The sequence below is a fragment of the Lutjanus erythropterus genome, chromosome 7 (assembly GCF_056507025.1).
Source record: "Lutjanus erythropterus isolate fLutEry1 chromosome 7, fLutEry1.hap2, whole genome shotgun sequence".
NCBI lineage: Eukaryota > Metazoa > Chordata > Actinopteri > Lutjaniformes > Lutjanidae > Lutjanus > Lutjanus erythropterus.
Window position 1 is genome coordinate 40272527 of NC_139323.1, and position 16668 is coordinate 40289194.

Genomic DNA, 16668 nt, shown 5'->3' on the forward strand with positions numbered 1-16668 from the left:
TTGTGTTTGTGACAATAATTTTGTTACCTTCTTTAATATCTCAATGATTTTGATGCATTTTACAAATGTTGGCTGACGTTAAATGCAGAGTTTACACAAGACGGTTTGCAGTAGTCCTGTCTGCCATCATGAGTGTGACAAGTTCACTCGCCTGAATACTGGAGTTAGTAAACAAGAATAATGGCAGCATGTAAATGGATCCCTTTTAGGAGAAAAAAGTGGGAGACAAATGGGAGAGACAGGAGGACAAAGATTTAATCCCTAAAAACTGTGATATGGAGTTGGCTGAATGGATTTTTTTCCCTTTTTTTTGGTAAATCCTTTTTTATGCCATGTCACTGGTCTTTAGCTTGTGTGAGACAATTTGTTTACAAGATTATTGTATTGCAACAGATATTGTCATATCCCGTTAGTCTATATTGGTATTGTTCTATATTAGTCTCTTATTTTAGAAAAATAAATTTGAGTAAATGCTTAATTCAGCTTATATATGACAAGTCTGTAATGTAGTTGTTGTGCAGCTGTTTTACAATGCAGGTCTTAATGTTGATATATCATGTGACATTATGATCTTTCCTCTGCAGTCATCCAATTATCACAGATTGTTTTAGTTTTGGAACAGCTTACTTTTCCTTTCTACACCACAGTGTGACACCTCTGTGTTCAGACTTGCAGTATTCAGTTTTTGTCATGTTATGTGCAAATTGCGAGTTTGGTTTGGATGGAAGGCAGAAATGGAGAGTAAAGGATGCATTTTCAAATGTATCTGCATTGGTGTGGACATGTACCACGCAGGAAACACGACACATGAGCACAATTCCACCGGCCTCCATTCTACTTGAGGCAGAATTTCACGGTGTGTGTTTGTTTATCTTCCCACATCTGTGGGAGCCAATGGAAGCTATGGGAGCCTTCTTCCTCTTTTCTAATCCCACCTCTACGGTACTCAGAGTCTTTCCTCTCCCACAGCACTGCCCTGAACATGTTAATGTGCTATGATGCATAGCTGTGGCTCCAGGGCAGCAACTCTTTGATCTGGTCTGGCTGGTCAGCTAGTTACAGAGGGTGAGAGCGGAGGCACAGTCAGATGGTTGGGAGGGACTGGGACTTGATTTGTTTCACAGCACAGGCTGTTTTTGGAAAGGCTCACCTGTCATGTTTGTGTTAGCTTGCGTAGATGCATGTGTTGATTTAGCTGGCTCACAACACCCATACTCAGTCTTTAATTCAGAAACCATATGCAAATATGTCACCACTACTTAATCAAACTGACAAGAGCAAAAGGTACCGACAAGAGGTCTGTGCTGTCTCCCACTCCTGCTGGTTTTTGCACTGCAACCACCCACACCTGCATGTCCCATCTGTTCTTTTTTTCATCCCTTCTCACAGACCAAGTCCTTGTAAATGCAGGTACCAGCTCTCAATTGACTTGCTATTACATAATTTATCCTGAGGTAGGCTTATTTAGTCTATTAAAGGGTAACCACACCCTTAAATCTGTCTTAAAGCCTCCCTCCTAGTATATTTTTTAAAAGGTCAAAACAGAGAAGTGAGTGAGAAAGACCATGGCTACGTACTATATGACACGGGAGGGTCAGGGGACACAGGGGAGACTGACTGACTGACTGCTCAGTGTAGCATGGACATCGACGTAGAGCTGGTAGTCTGACCTAACCAGCCATGAGAAGCTACTGTCAGACTCCTTCTCTCTCAACTGGAAAGACGAGGAGCCTGGTGGAGCCTTGACAGTCACTAGAAGTACATTTATGGCCCTTTGAGGGAGTTTTTCGTGTCAGTACTGGTGTTGTAGCTCAGCTAGCAACACTACACAACACGAGGTGTTTGTTATTCATCACTGCATAACAATATAGCTTTGAAAACTCAAATGTATGTGGATATGCTTGTACGTTTATGTGGGTTTGTCATTCGAAGGCTATTGCAAGTGGCCTGGTCCTCTTGTTGCAGTGATACTCCCCTGCCTGAAAAGTGTGTGTGTGTGTGTGTGTGTGTGTGTGTGTGTGTGTGTGTGTGTGTGTGTGTGTGTGTGTGTGTGTGTGTGTGTGTGTGGTGGTCTAATTTAGTGACACGTGCCAGTTTCCTGGCTCCTTGTGCCAGCGCAAAAGCCCTCCACTGTTGATAAGGAGGTGGGGCATTAGGGCAGTCCTTGACTATTTATAGATGGCCCTCTACAAGCAGTCGGGCCATTATGGTGTGTCTACTTGGATAGCTTCCCTAGCCCACAGTATCCTCTGCCTCCCTGATTGACTGTGTGCTGCCTGCCTGAAGGTGTGGCCTATTTTTTAATGGCTGTTCTCATTTAATCTGTCAGTCTGATCTGTGAGCAAATCTTACACAATGCATGACCACACATATATTAACTCAGTAGTAACTATAATAGTCGTTTCCTGTGTCATTTCCTCTGATTATAGCCGAGGATTCCTCTAGTCCAGGTTTGTCTCTCTGGTTGTTTCCTGTGGTGAATTAAACGCATCATCACCATCCCTTCTTCCATTTAGACCTTGGTGGCTTTCAGTCTTGAGCCCCTTTCACACGTGCACTGCAACTCTGCACTTATCTCGACATCACTTGGAGGAGCTGTATGTGTGAACGCAGATGTCTCGTATCAGTTGCCCTGGACTTAACCCCGGCAGCTTCCTAGTCCAAAGTCCAGTTGAGCCACATGTGTGAAAAGAGCAGTGGACATATTGATGATGTTGCCCGGTGTGTGGCTGCTTCATGTCTTTTCTGCTTGCCTGCATAATGGCAATTTTTTTTCACACAGGCTATCTGCCAATCAATATCAACCTTGATGAGGCTCATTTTTTTAATCTCAGGTTCTAATGCCTTTCTTTGTCATGTGTGATGTAAAAATAACAGACTAAAGTCAGAGAAAATAAGTGTGTCCAGTTATAAAATCTCACCCCAGTCATTCTGCACACCATTTCAATCACCCTTCTCCACTTTCATCACATTTAGTTATTTTGTGGTTTGTTTTCAGATATACATCAGGGTTTTTAAACTTTTTTAGTTTTCTATGCATGGATTCATCCCCCATTCCAGTCATTTGTTCACAGTTATTATTCACGCAAGTCCAGATTATATTTAAACCCAAAGATTCCAATGGTTTATTCCACTTCTCAGTCTCTCCATCAATATAGTCTCCTGTTTTTATTTTCCAGTCACAACGTCTGAGATCAGAGATTTCCAGGTGAAAGCAGAGGGAGGTTTGTCCCGCAGCCACTTCTCCATGGCTGAACCGCTTGCTCGTGTTGATTAAGAGAGTCAGGGGCATTTCAGACAAGATAAGATTTCTGTCTTTAAAAAGAAAGAAATGCCAACAATACTTCTGTGATATTTTTACAGGAATATATACATTATTTGAATTACACTCTACCATGAATCCATAGAGGTAAGAAATGTGTTTTGCAAGCACTGATGTATCATAATCTTTATATAGTACTAGTGGTTTCACACTGACCTATGCTTACTATCATATGGATTTTTGTCTTTTAACAATAGAAATGTATAAAGATACATTGCGTTTCTGTGCTCTGTGTCGAGGCCTCTTTATTTTGGCTGAAACAGCTGGTGAGATCTTGCTGCTCTTTGACAGAAAATGTCAACAGGTGGTGTGACGTGTCACATAATGTTGCCAAAGTGTGACTGGCAGACAATGAGTGGGTGGACATCAAGGACACATTTAATCATGAATGTTAAAATGTTTCAGCCTTTCACTGCTCACATGATACTTGGAACAGGAGTCAGAATGTTAAGTAGCAAAGATAAAACACTTTAAATTGTCAAAACACAAAAAAATAATCAGCAATGGCTTCAGCCAAATGCTGATTTGTAATACTTTTATTGGCTGAGCCGGAGCCAGAGACACTTTGAGTAGTTTAACGATCATCTAAAAATGGAGCTGCAAAATTACCAGCTACTCCATGATGAGATGACAGGAGGGCTCACTTGACTGTCTAGCATGGGAGGAGTCAAGACGATAGATTAAATCTACTTATGTTGTCAACTTGGCTAAATGTGCACATGTGACCCTGATAGTCGTGCACAACCCGAGAGCCTCAAATATGTCACAGGGTGGACTGCTCAGCGCTTAACGCCCAGGAGGAGCTTATCTGCACACTGTTAATTCTCCCCTGTCCTGAACAGATCCCAGCTGTTGGGAATCCTGCCTCCCAGCAACTGACAATAGACCTTGGCGCTGGCATTGCAGTTGCTCTTGGTAGTGTTAGCAGTACCACTATTTGTCATAGAGTTATTAAAATGTGCTGGTGATAATAAAACAAGTCTTATACTTTGATGTCATTCCCCTGACCATAGTGGTAAAGTGGCCACAGAGACATTGCACAGTTTTTATGGGCCAACTGTCACAACTGTATTTTACAGGTCAGACTAGCTCTTGTGCATGGATATTAGTCTGATTAATGTCATATAGAAGGAGGATTCCTCTTGATGTAACTCAGTGATGGGTATTGGCATGCCTGTGAATATTCATGAGCCTCATCAAGGCTTTTGCTGGCATGACATGCCATGTCAGTGAGCAGAGTCAGTGTTGATCATAACATTTCACACAGTTTTTTTTTTCATGCTGTTGTAGGACTATCCTAGATCAGATTAATGAGATTATTGTAATAAGTCAAAGGTAAAACTGCTGTGTCAACGGAAGATACACCATCAAGTCGGAGGTCAGCCATGTTGGAGGCACAAACAACAAATTCAGAACTCGCAACCTGTGTTCAAATAGGGACGTGTTTACTGTGTTAGCAGGAGTTCATAATGATGATCTCAACATATTCACATCAGCCAGCTTGTATGGATCTTCCTCACCTATTAAGCTTAGTTTTTCAAAATATTGCACCCTCTCCTGCTGACAAAGTCATTCTCTGTAGGTTTTGGCTGCTTCCACATGCTTTCCTTTAACTTCTCCATAGTTTAGACATCCTGAAGTTGGCTTGAATTGTTCTATTGTTTATATCCCAGTACCTCCAACATGGCCGTGCAGCTGGGATACTGACCAAACTGTGTCGCAGGTGCAAACACTCTGTTGAGATAGATGCACCATAGCCACAAATAACAAAAAAGAAGCAATTCACAAAGATATATAATGAGATTTACTTGTTATTTTTATGAAAAATTTTGCTACCATTTCCAAAAGTATCATGCGGTACATCGTCACATTTCACAATTGCATCATAATACAATTTTTGAATTGAAATTTTGACATTTTATAGTTTCACAGTAACTCGTTTTTGTTTTTTTTTGTTTTTTTTAACAAATTACAAAAAAGACAGGCATAGTAATTATAAACAAATTCGTACACTCAACAAACATGTTTTTAATGGCAGCTTAAATCTTCAGTCTAAGTTAATGGGGCAGAATGATGAATCATTTCAGCAGCTACATCTCTAATGTATGTACATTATGTCCAGGAGTCATAATGCAAAGAATGCAATGTAGGAAAGCAAATTAGGCCAATTGTGGAACATAATATAAACCACTATACTGCTTGATGAAGAATGACCACAACAATCTCATGACTACCAATGTAGTCTGTCTCATAAATAACTAAGTTTAGCCTACTATTTTGCACTAGTTTTATATGTAGCAAATGAAGGGAACACCGTGTTGAGTCAGAGAAAATGCCCTAGTTTTATGAATTCGGTCAAATCCTTGCTTGGCTGAATTCTTCTGAAGTTACAGAGGTTAAAAGCTGCAAATATCTGGTAGTATTAATTATTAACTGAATAAAACAAGTATTGCTGTCTTATTTCCCCCCTGCACTAGTGTTCAGCCCTGTGGCGTCTTGTGGGATTGTTGTGCTTATAAGCTACATTGCATTCGTAGCTCCAGGCTCAGTCTGTGCAAGCCAAAGTGCTGATCACATTTCAGCCTTGTGAGAACATCTCCAGAGCACTGGGCTTAATGGAAGTCACTTCTTCTGCGCCTCCTCCTCTTCCTCTCTCAGTGCACTCCACTCCATAATCTCAATCTTTAATACGCAGTCCCAGTCCTCTCCTCTCTTCTCCAGCCCTCTCCTCTTTGGCCCTTAACTCTGACATTTCATTGTAGGGCAACATTGTGTTCAGCTGCCATGATGCAGCCTTCCCCATTACTGTGTCGCCTGAGAGGGCCTGCCTGCAGATACAATAGGTTGGATTGTCTCAAATTGTCAAGACAGCAGGGGTCAAGCACCACTGACATTGGCTTGCAGTGAAAGCCAGAGCATATCCCATAATGCAGAACACTGTTCGATGTAGTTTTTCATGTGACTTCATATAATAGTTTGAGTTACAGACGTGTATTTTCACAGTACTGATTCGGTTTGCTTATTGTGTGTGATTGAACTGCTGAAATGGTTTATTTGGCTTTAGAAGAGAACAAAAATGTTGTCAGATCAGGATGATGATTGGCAGTCATGCTTCATCATTCTGTTGCTTTTGAAGTGCTCATGGATTCCTGGCAGAGAGAAAATTTGTTGCATTGGAGTGTGATTTCCTTTGTTTTGTTGTTATGGTTGATATAGCGTCAACAATAACAATATTACACCTGACGTACTCTCAACTCAAAAATGTGCTCTGGGTTTTTTCCTCCATCAGTTTGCAGAGTGGTGCTTGTAGCTGCTGTAAGCACCACTCTTTGCTCACATCCACCAGCAGAAGTTGATAATACACTGTGTGCTTTCCTCTTGTGATGACTGTGCTTTGAATGCCCTCTAGATTTGGGCCAAGCTTTGATGAGTCAGCCTCCCAGTGATCTCTTGTCACTGCTTCATCTGTCATGGGCATCATTACCAGGAAAATCCTAGAGACTAAAGGGCAGACAGGTGTGTGTTTGTGTGTGTACATGCGTCCATGACAGCATGTGTGTCAGTTTGCATCTGTGCATGCGCAGCATGTCTTGTTGCCCTGCTGGACTGATGTTGTTGTCAGGTAAATCTGACTGTAAACTCTCAGCCCCAGGGCTAGCAGCTGACATACACACAAAATCCAGACTGAATACTTGAGCACGCTGTGCCGTGCCCGTTCTCAAGTCTCATTTATGTTCATCACGCATTTTATGTTTCAAGTACAGTATAAATGTCTTTGCCCATTCCCGTTTTTAATCTGTATCTTAATCTCACTGACTCTCGTTATCTGTCTGTGTCACTGTTTTTCTCTCTAAATGCTGTGATCCCTGCTGTTGTAGCAGCACTGATGTGATATCTCATCGTTAGTGAGCTTTCAGGGAGATGGCTGATAGGTAGATACTAGGCCTTGGGCACCTTAGAGTGGTCCCAGGGTGGCTGCCTGGTGACAGAAACAATTTGACAAGGACTAATCTGACTGGTAGCGAAGACTGGTGACTGGTGCTTTTGATCATCGGAGAACTGTTAAGTCTGGTTTAACTGTTCTATAACTACATATTGCAGTGATGCAGACCACAAGAACTTTAATTGTTTCACTTCCTCGTCCATGTCTCTCAGTGGCTCGACAAGGACAGGAAACCCACCCTCCTTCTGCCTCGATCAGTTCTCCTACGACGTCTTCTCTCTCTTTTGCATTGCAGTAATTATATTAAGAGTAACTCATGTTCAACATTTATTATTTCCAACATGATTCACTTACTTGTAGTTGCCATTGTTTGAAATACACAAAGAAACTCAACACAGTGGAATAGAAACCCAGGGTTTCCCAAATGGATCTCCCAAGCCCTCGCCTGGACCCCCACCTTCCTGAAAGAAACAAAATATTTAATTTATGTTGCGTTGCTTTGTGGTGAATTCTTCACACCCTTATTTAAATTTTATTTTGAAATGACTGTGTTGCACATAACTCAATTCTCTCTCTGTTGTTCTTGATGATGGACAGTCTAGTTGATGTTATTTATTATACTGCTGTAAGTAAAGACTTGTTTCAGTAATTAGGCTGTTTGGAAATTAGCCAGGTCCTGCACTACTGTGAACACACAGTTAATGTGGTTTTACTGTGATATTAAAGCAAAAGTGGTTACTGCAACAGTTTAGTATTCATACAGAGAGTTTGTTGGTCACATGACTCTGTTCTTTAACCAGAGCACTTTAGTGGTCAGTTGTCCACTACACAGCCCATCCACAAGTTTTTCCCCACAAATCATCACTGTGCTAGGCAAAACACTAAAACTCCAATCCCAGCTACCATTTTGGGGGTGTAATTGCAGAGTAATACAGACACACCAGCGCACAAGTATAAACGCTTGCAACGGTGTGAGCTCCTTTAGGCTACAGCTTTTCTAACAGTGGATCAGAAGTCAATGAGTGCCCAGGAAAAAGTGTCCGTGAGTGATAAAAATGTGAAATTTCACTAGGGGAGACAAAACCTCAGATAAATTAGTCTGTTTTTATGTCTATGTAGTGTAAGTTATCTTTTATTACAATGAGCTGATGTATGTTATTCTAGACTGTGAAATATGATTCCAGTTCCTTCACAGGCCTCTGCGGATCATTTCATTCTGACAGCGCTGGTTAGTCTATAGCCCGCAGACATTAGGAAACACCAGCTTTAGATCACGGTTTTTGTTAGTGTGCCAAATGTGGTGCCAGTGATGATTTTCATATATATATATATATATATATATATATGTATATATATATATATATATATATATATATATATATATATATATATATATATATATATATATATATATATATATATATATATGTGTATATATATATATATATATATATATATATATGTATATACATACATATGTGTGTGTGTGTGTGTGTGTGTGTGTGTGTGTGTGTGTGTATATGTATGTGTGTACACACACACACATTGTAAAATCAGAAATTCTTCACTCTTATGTGCCTTACTACAAACACTACATTGACTATAGTGTTTTGCCACACCTCAGTTTTCCTACTGTCAGAACACTGACATACATACAGATAGTACCTACTGACGGGTTGATCCATCAACATTCTTAAGAAGTCATGCACATTACCACAGAGTGGGTGTGGTGGTTTCTAGTAGGGAAGGCTATTTACAGTTGCCGTCACCATGCCACTCACCGTCACTGGTGTTTCTTTTAGATACCTTTCCCTTTAATCCTACTTCAGAAAATAATCTGCAGGTCTGTTTCTGACAAACCTGTCGAGGGAGGTAAACTCAAGTGTAGTTTGTCGTTGTTGCTGTACAGTCTCCTCCCACTGCTAAAAAGTACAAGTATCCATTAAAAAAACATTCTCTAAGGAATGACAGGATTGTATTGTGATGATTTAATTGATAAGCCACTATTTTATAAAAATCCTCTTGACTTAATTTTTGTGTGTCTGTTCACAGAGGGAATCCCTCAGGTGTACTACTTTGGTCCTTGTGGGAAATACAATGCCATGGTGCTGGAGCTGCTTGGGCCGAGTCTAGAGGACCTGTTTGACCTCTGTGACCGCACCTTCTCCCTCAAGACCGTCCTCATGATAGCCATACAGCTGGTAAGGCCTTATCTATATTTAGATAAGCTTGCTTTTGTGTGCTTCAAAGAAAATATAGTGCAGTTTTGGCCTTATTTGCATGGGACCTGTGTTACCAGGGGGCATCTAGTAATCTGTAATAATTGCGAAGGTCACCTATGATCCTAATCCTGTGCAAATCTGCCATGTCCGTAATTTGTAAATAAAAATCCCACCACAAACCCAGAGGTCCAGTGATAATTTTAGACCTTTCAGAATCAGCTCCTCTGTGATTTGAGGCCGTAATATTTTATAAAATCTGTTTTCTGTTATCAGATAATTGAGCAAGTATGGAATTTGATCATGGCTCATGTTGAACATCTGTCAACTGCTGTGCTGTAAGATCGACTATATTGATGTTTAAATGAGTGATGATGACAGAGAAGGTCAGCTCCAAATGTGTATTTATGCTTGTAATACATGCAGAAAGCGGGTAAAACAACTCTAAATTATATTATTCATGTGGCTGCTGAAGAACAGACGCTCTGCTTCTGAAACATTGATGTTACACAGAGCCTTGACATCCTATCTGGTGGCAGTATCAAACAGTCAAAATGGAAGAGCTGTCCTAGTCTTTGTTTTTTATTATCAGCTACAGTAAGTATTCAGCACCCGGTCTGTAAGATTTAACAGTGAGTTGAGCATGTTGTATCTTATTTATTATATCCAGGGGATAATGCTAGTAAATTTCAGTATACAGGCTTCAGTAATCCTGTGTGAATGTGCTACGTGAAACACAGATATGGGTGATCGCTAAATCACAAGGTCTCCTAGTAATACTAGTCCTGTGCAGTTAGAATACATTTTTATAGTGAAGGAAATACTGAGCAGGGTTAAATTGTCAGGTGTGTGGGTTTTGGTGAAGGATTGTAACACATGAAAAAAAAAAACATGTTCATATGCTCCCACGGCCTATTTACAATCACTGTTTACAGTCTTGTGGGAACTTCCTGGGTTGTCAGTAAACACTTGAACTTCAAAACATTTTGAATGCCAGCTAAAAGTAATAATGCAGTCAACATTTAATATACTCTCTGAACCAGACAGTTGAGTGATCCATATTTCAAATGCTAATCCTGATCCATTTACTGTGCTTGTAGATAACACGGATGGAGTACGTCCACACCAAGAGTCTGATATACAGAGATGTGAAGCCAGAAAACTTCTTGGTTGGGCGGCCGGGAAGCAAGAGGCAGCACACCATCCACATCATTGACTTTGGTCTGGCCAAAGAGTACATAGACCCCGAGACCAAAAAACACATCCCCTACCGGGAGCACAAGAGTCTGACTGGGACGGCACGCTACATGAGCATTAACACACACTTGGGAAAAGGTAAGAAGGAAATGTTTTAACTGTGTTGTGTACAAATACATCACCTACATGTAGACAGCCTTGTAAACAAATGCTTTTTAAGCTTATTTTACAGACAGTTATTTGTCTAACCATTGGAAGTTACCATATGTGAGGCGTGCGTGTGTGCGTGCGTGCGTGCGTGTGTGAGAGAGAGAGAGAGAGATCAGCTCTGTCACTGCAGGCTTGTTGTTAATTTTCATCTGTCTTTCACAAAATGGAAATTCAGTCATTATCTCACCTGCGTGACACTTGAAGGTTGGGTTTAGTTTTTAAGACCACAAAAAACTCCGGGGGTTTCACATGCATGAGGGTGTGTAGATAATGACTGAATTTTCATTTTTGGGTGAACTATCCCTTTAAGACTTCTCTGATGTACAGCTTAATTTCCTGGGTATTTCTGAAGCATCTCTTATTTATTCACTGTGCTGTTTTTCCTCCATGGCAGCAATTGCCAACCATGTGCCATGAAGAGTCAACAGTCTGAATGTTTTAAGTCCAACCAATCACCTCAAGAGGTGATTTCACTGATTAGTTCTTCCCCTCTACTTGTCGTGCTAATCAGTGGGTGGAGTGTTTGGTTGGAAAGAGAACCTTGAGACTGCTGGCTCTTATGGTACAGGATTGCTCCCTTTATGGCTTAATCATGGCCTTTTATAGTGCACATGGTTAATTATAACTCCTGAATAATTGTACAGTCGTGGTGCGCTGTCTTTCCTACCACTCAGTTTCCTGTTAACCATGCCAGCTGGATATAAATTTAATTTATTTCTCACAGGTAACCTTCATTTTCATCTTCTTGTGTCTGTTTCAGAGCAAAGCAGAAGGGATGATTTGGAGGCGCTGGGTCACATGTTCATGTACTTCCTCCGAGGTAGCCTCCCCTGGCAGGGCCTAAAGGTACAGTAGTGTATTGTTTGACATCGTCCAAATATTGACTGATTTACATCCGACATGTATAATCCTCTTAATGCTTAGCACAGAGTTTAGGGCTGCACCCAACATAAGATTTTCCTAGTTGAAAAAGTGGTCATTAGTTGAAGCCAGTGGTCATCTCTCATTTATTTTATTTTAATTGTTTAAATGTATAGTTTTGGGACACAAAGTGAGCCACCTGTTAAATGCTAACGACAAAAGCGGTAATGTCACTGAATGTATCAGAAGAACCAGTAAGGCAACTGAACATGTAGCTAATTTATTTCATCACAGTATAAACATGTTGGATGTTGTATATTTTTAAATTAACTCACTATAACATTAGTGTATTCCTGCTCAGCACACATACCTCCACTGGTCTCTGAGGCTGTGTTCCAGGCTAATAGGACTGCTAGCTAGCTAGCTAGTCAATGGCAGTTACAGCACAGTTGGCAGCAGATGTCGGTGACTTCATTGTTACAATAGAAAAGGTCTGTGTTACCACAGTCCCTTGATACTTTTGCCACAAGCTTAACAGCAAAACACAGTTCCTAAAAGTAATTTTAGGTGTTTTTTCCTCTAACTAATAGATAAATGAAAGCTTGGTCGTCGACTATTAGGGGGCAGCCCTAGAGGAGATGCACCTTTTGTGTTGAATGCCTAACTACAGTATGTCTTTCATACTTATAATCATCCACATGGTCTTAGGGACAGAATGTCTGGTATTTACAACACCTTCTATCACACTGGTGACCTGTCAAGGTCTCCCCACTGATGTATTGTTTGTTGAACTTGAAAGACTAAGACACACCCTCAGTGTCAGTCAGATACAGAAGTTATTGAGTAGGTTTGAGTGAGTACTCTGCTGAAAAATGTGTCAATGAGTAAAAGGTGTCAATATTCGTACTTGTGATGAAGACTTACTCAAGTTCAAGTTATAAAAGAATATTATGTAATAGTTCGATTACTCTCGTGATCTAAACATTTAAGCTTGGTTCTAACTGTTTTAAATTGTTTTCCAATAAATAATAAATATAGAAACTTGTGATCAATCCATATTAATTTTAGCCTTAAATTAACAACATCTGTTAGTCCTGCCCACTTCAGGTTTAAGTCACATCCATTCACACTATGAATACTAATAATCATAATGGTGAACTTGCTCATCCCTAATATTGAGACGTTTTTGATTGTTTAATTTGCTGTTGCTTAATACAAACTTGATTCAATTTTGTATGTAGTGATGAAGCACAATAAAGAGGTGCTCAGACATACATGACAGGCTGAAGGCAACATTGTTCTGTGTGCCAAACTCATTTATTCTCTTTATCAGCACACCTTTGAGGTATTCATTGTTTTCTGTGGTCATTTAAAAATATTGTTTTTTACTATTTATTTTGCTGATCTACTCATTATCTGTGGTAGGTGTTGGTATTATTACACTTGCTAACAAACTGCCATTTGACATTAAAACTTCTCTTTAATCTCACTTATTTGTCTGTGAAAGATCATGAAATCCAGTTCCTACCTTAGGGTCACGCTGCTTTTGTTAGAAAAGCTGATGGCAGAAAAGGGTTCTGCTGATCCCACCAATCAACCAAACTCACAGATCTGAGCTTTAAACTAATTTCATTTCATTATATTTCTACTGTAAAAGTAAAATGTACTCTGCTCTGAAATTCTTGGTATAAAATAGGGAATAATTGTAGACATCATACTACACAATGATAACACAATTATTCCAGCACAGTTAAACTCAAATCTCTACAGTCAGTGGCTAGAAAAATAAAACTCTGTTCCTGTAGATGTGGGCCCTGCCTTGCATTTGCATATGCATTCCTCCACAGCAGTCACATGCAACAACACACTTGCTTTGCATTTGAACAGTTTACTGAGAAAGAGCTTAATGCACTAAGAAAGGCAGGCATGCCAACAGGTGTCAGGAGGGCAGGTTATAGCTGCTCAGAGTTGCTGCAGGCGTCGATAACAAAGGTGTACGTAGAATAGACGAGAAGACAAGACACCTCATCCGAACATTTGGTATGTGGGAGGAAGCTCGTGGTGGATGAATGTGAAGGATGTATGAATGTGGAGGATGTCGGGCGGCTCAGGCCAAAACAAGTTCTCACCAACACGCAACATGACAGTTTGCATCAAAATACAATGAAGTATCACAGTGGCCAGTAATGGAAGTCATAAAAAAAGTTGTACTCACATCCTTTTAGAGTATAGTAACACTACTACAACAATTCTTCATATGTGTAGAACAGCAGGTAAGAATCACTAGACTGATGATAAGTGGAAGACGTTTTTCTAATCTGATGACTCCCAGTTGGTACTAGTCAGTAATGCTATATTGAGTTTGTTGCTGGAGCAACACCAGACAATATGAGAACTAACTAGTGGAAATGATGGTTCACAATTTTCAATTCAGTTTGACATCATGACATTTGTAGCATTCTGCACAAAACAAACATTTTAAAAAATGTTGCTTCTGTGATTTTTATATCATATCAGGCCATACTGCAATTTTGAGAGTATATTGATTAATTATGCCGCCCTAATGAAAATCTATCATGGATAGTCGTAAGTGCCAAAGTATACCTAGTTATTGTAGCAGACAGGAATTATCCATTCATGGGAATCATGTGTCCCTGCAGAGACTTAATGCAAGATAATACTCACTGTCAAGCAAGAATTGTCCTGGGATGGTTGGAGAAACATTCACGTGACAAGATGGACATGAATGGACAGTACCGTCCCCTGATATGAACATCACTGCGATTGTTGTGATACGTACAGATGTTTACAGTGTCGCTTTTAACATCATAATGCTACAGGTTCCCTGTGACAAAAGTGGTCCAGAATAATTTATTTTTTTATTTCTTATTATCCTCTTCTTCCTTGTATGCCTCTTGTAGAGCCGTTAAGTGGTCATACTTGCCCGTTATCTCCAAAATGTCAGCTTTTCGTGAGCTAAGAAAAACAGCAGTATTTTCAGCTTTGTGGCAGTGCATTTTTTCAAATATTCCAGTGGCTTTGTAAAGTTTGTTTGGCCTAGGAAATAGGAGAACTGTCTCAACTCATAAATGAGCACTTCCTCCTGCAAATTTAAAATCACCAAATTTGGAGATAGGTGGTTTTCATTGGTCAGTGACAACTTATCAAATGGAAACCTGTGTGCAATATGTAACACATTTGAATATTACACCTGTTCCTTTATGCTGCCTGTAGGAATGTATTTGCTCAAATTTTGAGTTTGTGTATTTTTTCTGTCTCCCTCTAGGCTGACACTTTGAAGGAGAGGTATCAGAAAATTGGGGACACGAAACGGGCAACACCCATTGAAGTGCTTTGTGAAAGCTTCCCCGGTCAGTAGAACCAACCAGTAAATGTGTTCTGTAATTTCTTCCTCGTTTAACCCGATGTCTAATTTTAAGGCACATCCTCTTTTGTTACAGAAGAGATGGCCACCTACCTGCGCTACGTGAGAAGGCTGGACTTCTTTGAGAAGCCTGATTACGACTACTTGAGGAAGCTCTTCACCGATCTGTTTGACAGGAACGGCTATGTCTTTGACTATGAATATGACTGGGTCGGCAAATCACTTGTGAGTGCCTCTTACTGAATCCACTCATCCTCCTCCTTTTCCTCTGAAATCCCTTGATTGGACCATCGAGTCTCGCAGCTGCAGTTGTTTTATTCCTCTCACTGTAATAACTTCTCAGTAGATGATAGCCAGTGCTTTTTGCAGTTTCTTTTTTTGTAAAATTTATTATATTCCGTGTGCAACAGCATAGCTTTTCTATTAATTTTATTTCCATTAAAGGACCAATGTGCAATTATTTAGGGGGAACTATTGGCTGAATAAATGGGTATTAATTAGTGTATAATCACCTGAAAATAAGAATCTTTTTTTAAACTTAGAATCAGCCATTTGTGTTTACAAGAGTGGGTTGTTTTTTTCACAGAGGCTATGTCACATCGCCATTTTTCTTCAGTAGCCCAGAATGGACAATCCAAACTCTGGCCTGAGACGGGGCCTATTGTGTTTTTTGCAAATTTTACTGCCATCATGGTTTCTACTACACGTTTGTTAGTAGGGAAGGGCTAAAAAACCTTAGTGATATGTACAATAAACAGGACAGGAAACAGGAGGGGGGGCATGCTGCAAAGGGCTGCAGGCTGAATCTAAGCCACCAGGGACGGAGCCCCCCCCCCCCCCACATGGGTCACACTCTCCAGCACCGAAATGAAGCACTTTATTGTGATGAATTTTTCTGCTATATCGCCCAGTCCAACTCGGAAGGGAAGGGTGAGGCAAGTGTTGTTCATTTGGTTGCAATCTTCAGCCTCACTGCAAGATACCACTAAATCCCACACACTGGTCCTTTTAAAGGGTCTTCATTTTGACACTGTTCTTGTGTCCTTGTGTTTCTCGCAGCCCACACCGATAGGCCCCATCCCCAGTGACACGCCCCTGCAGCCGAGCAGCAGAGACAAAGCACAACAGCAGACCAAAAACCAGGTGAGATCATCACCATTCAGACACGACAAACACCACACCCACCCTCCAGTCTGCCAACCCACCGACCAACCAACCAGCCAACTAGTACATCCTGCCATTCAAGTTCCTCTACCAGGTTACTTGTGTTGTGTTCAGCTGTTATCAACTTCCTGGAGAAAATGGCTGCCGTTCTGCCACTCCACTGCTCCTTCATTCCTGTTCCTGTCTACAGTCTGACTGCTGGGCAGTGATGTCATCGTTCCTCAAAGTCTTTTTACAAAAATGATGCCTTACGAGTAAATTAACCGACATGCACGATCATGAGGCAGGTTCTCCAGCTGTGAAACAAAGCACTGTTTTTGGCTTCAATTTATTCTTCACACCTTGCCACTCTAAGCTCCAGTCATTG

At 40.5% G+C, this 16668-nt stretch overlaps 1 protein-coding gene across 4 annotated transcripts in view; it reads left to right on the top strand.

Annotated features, from left to right (window-relative positions):
• Window positions 1-16668, top strand: part of csnk1g2b (casein kinase 1, gamma 2b) — a 45410-nt gene that overhangs the window by 22757 nt on the left and 5985 nt on the right. For 2 of the 4 annotated variants that reach the window (XM_084723763.1, XM_084723766.1), the window contains exons 4-9: window positions 9318-9466; window positions 10585-10819; window positions 11652-11737; window positions 15039-15123; window positions 15214-15362; window positions 16197-16280. In XM_084723763.1, coding sequence (XP_084579889.1) covers window positions 9318-9466; window positions 10585-10819; window positions 11652-11737; window positions 15039-15123; window positions 15214-15362; window positions 16197-16280 — 788 coding nt within the window. The remainder of the gene's footprint in view (window positions 1-9317; window positions 9467-10584; window positions 10820-11651; window positions 11738-15038; window positions 15124-15213; window positions 15363-16196; window positions 16281-16668) is intronic. The other 2 variants (XM_084723765.1, XM_084723767.1) reach the window with 1 other exon arrangement.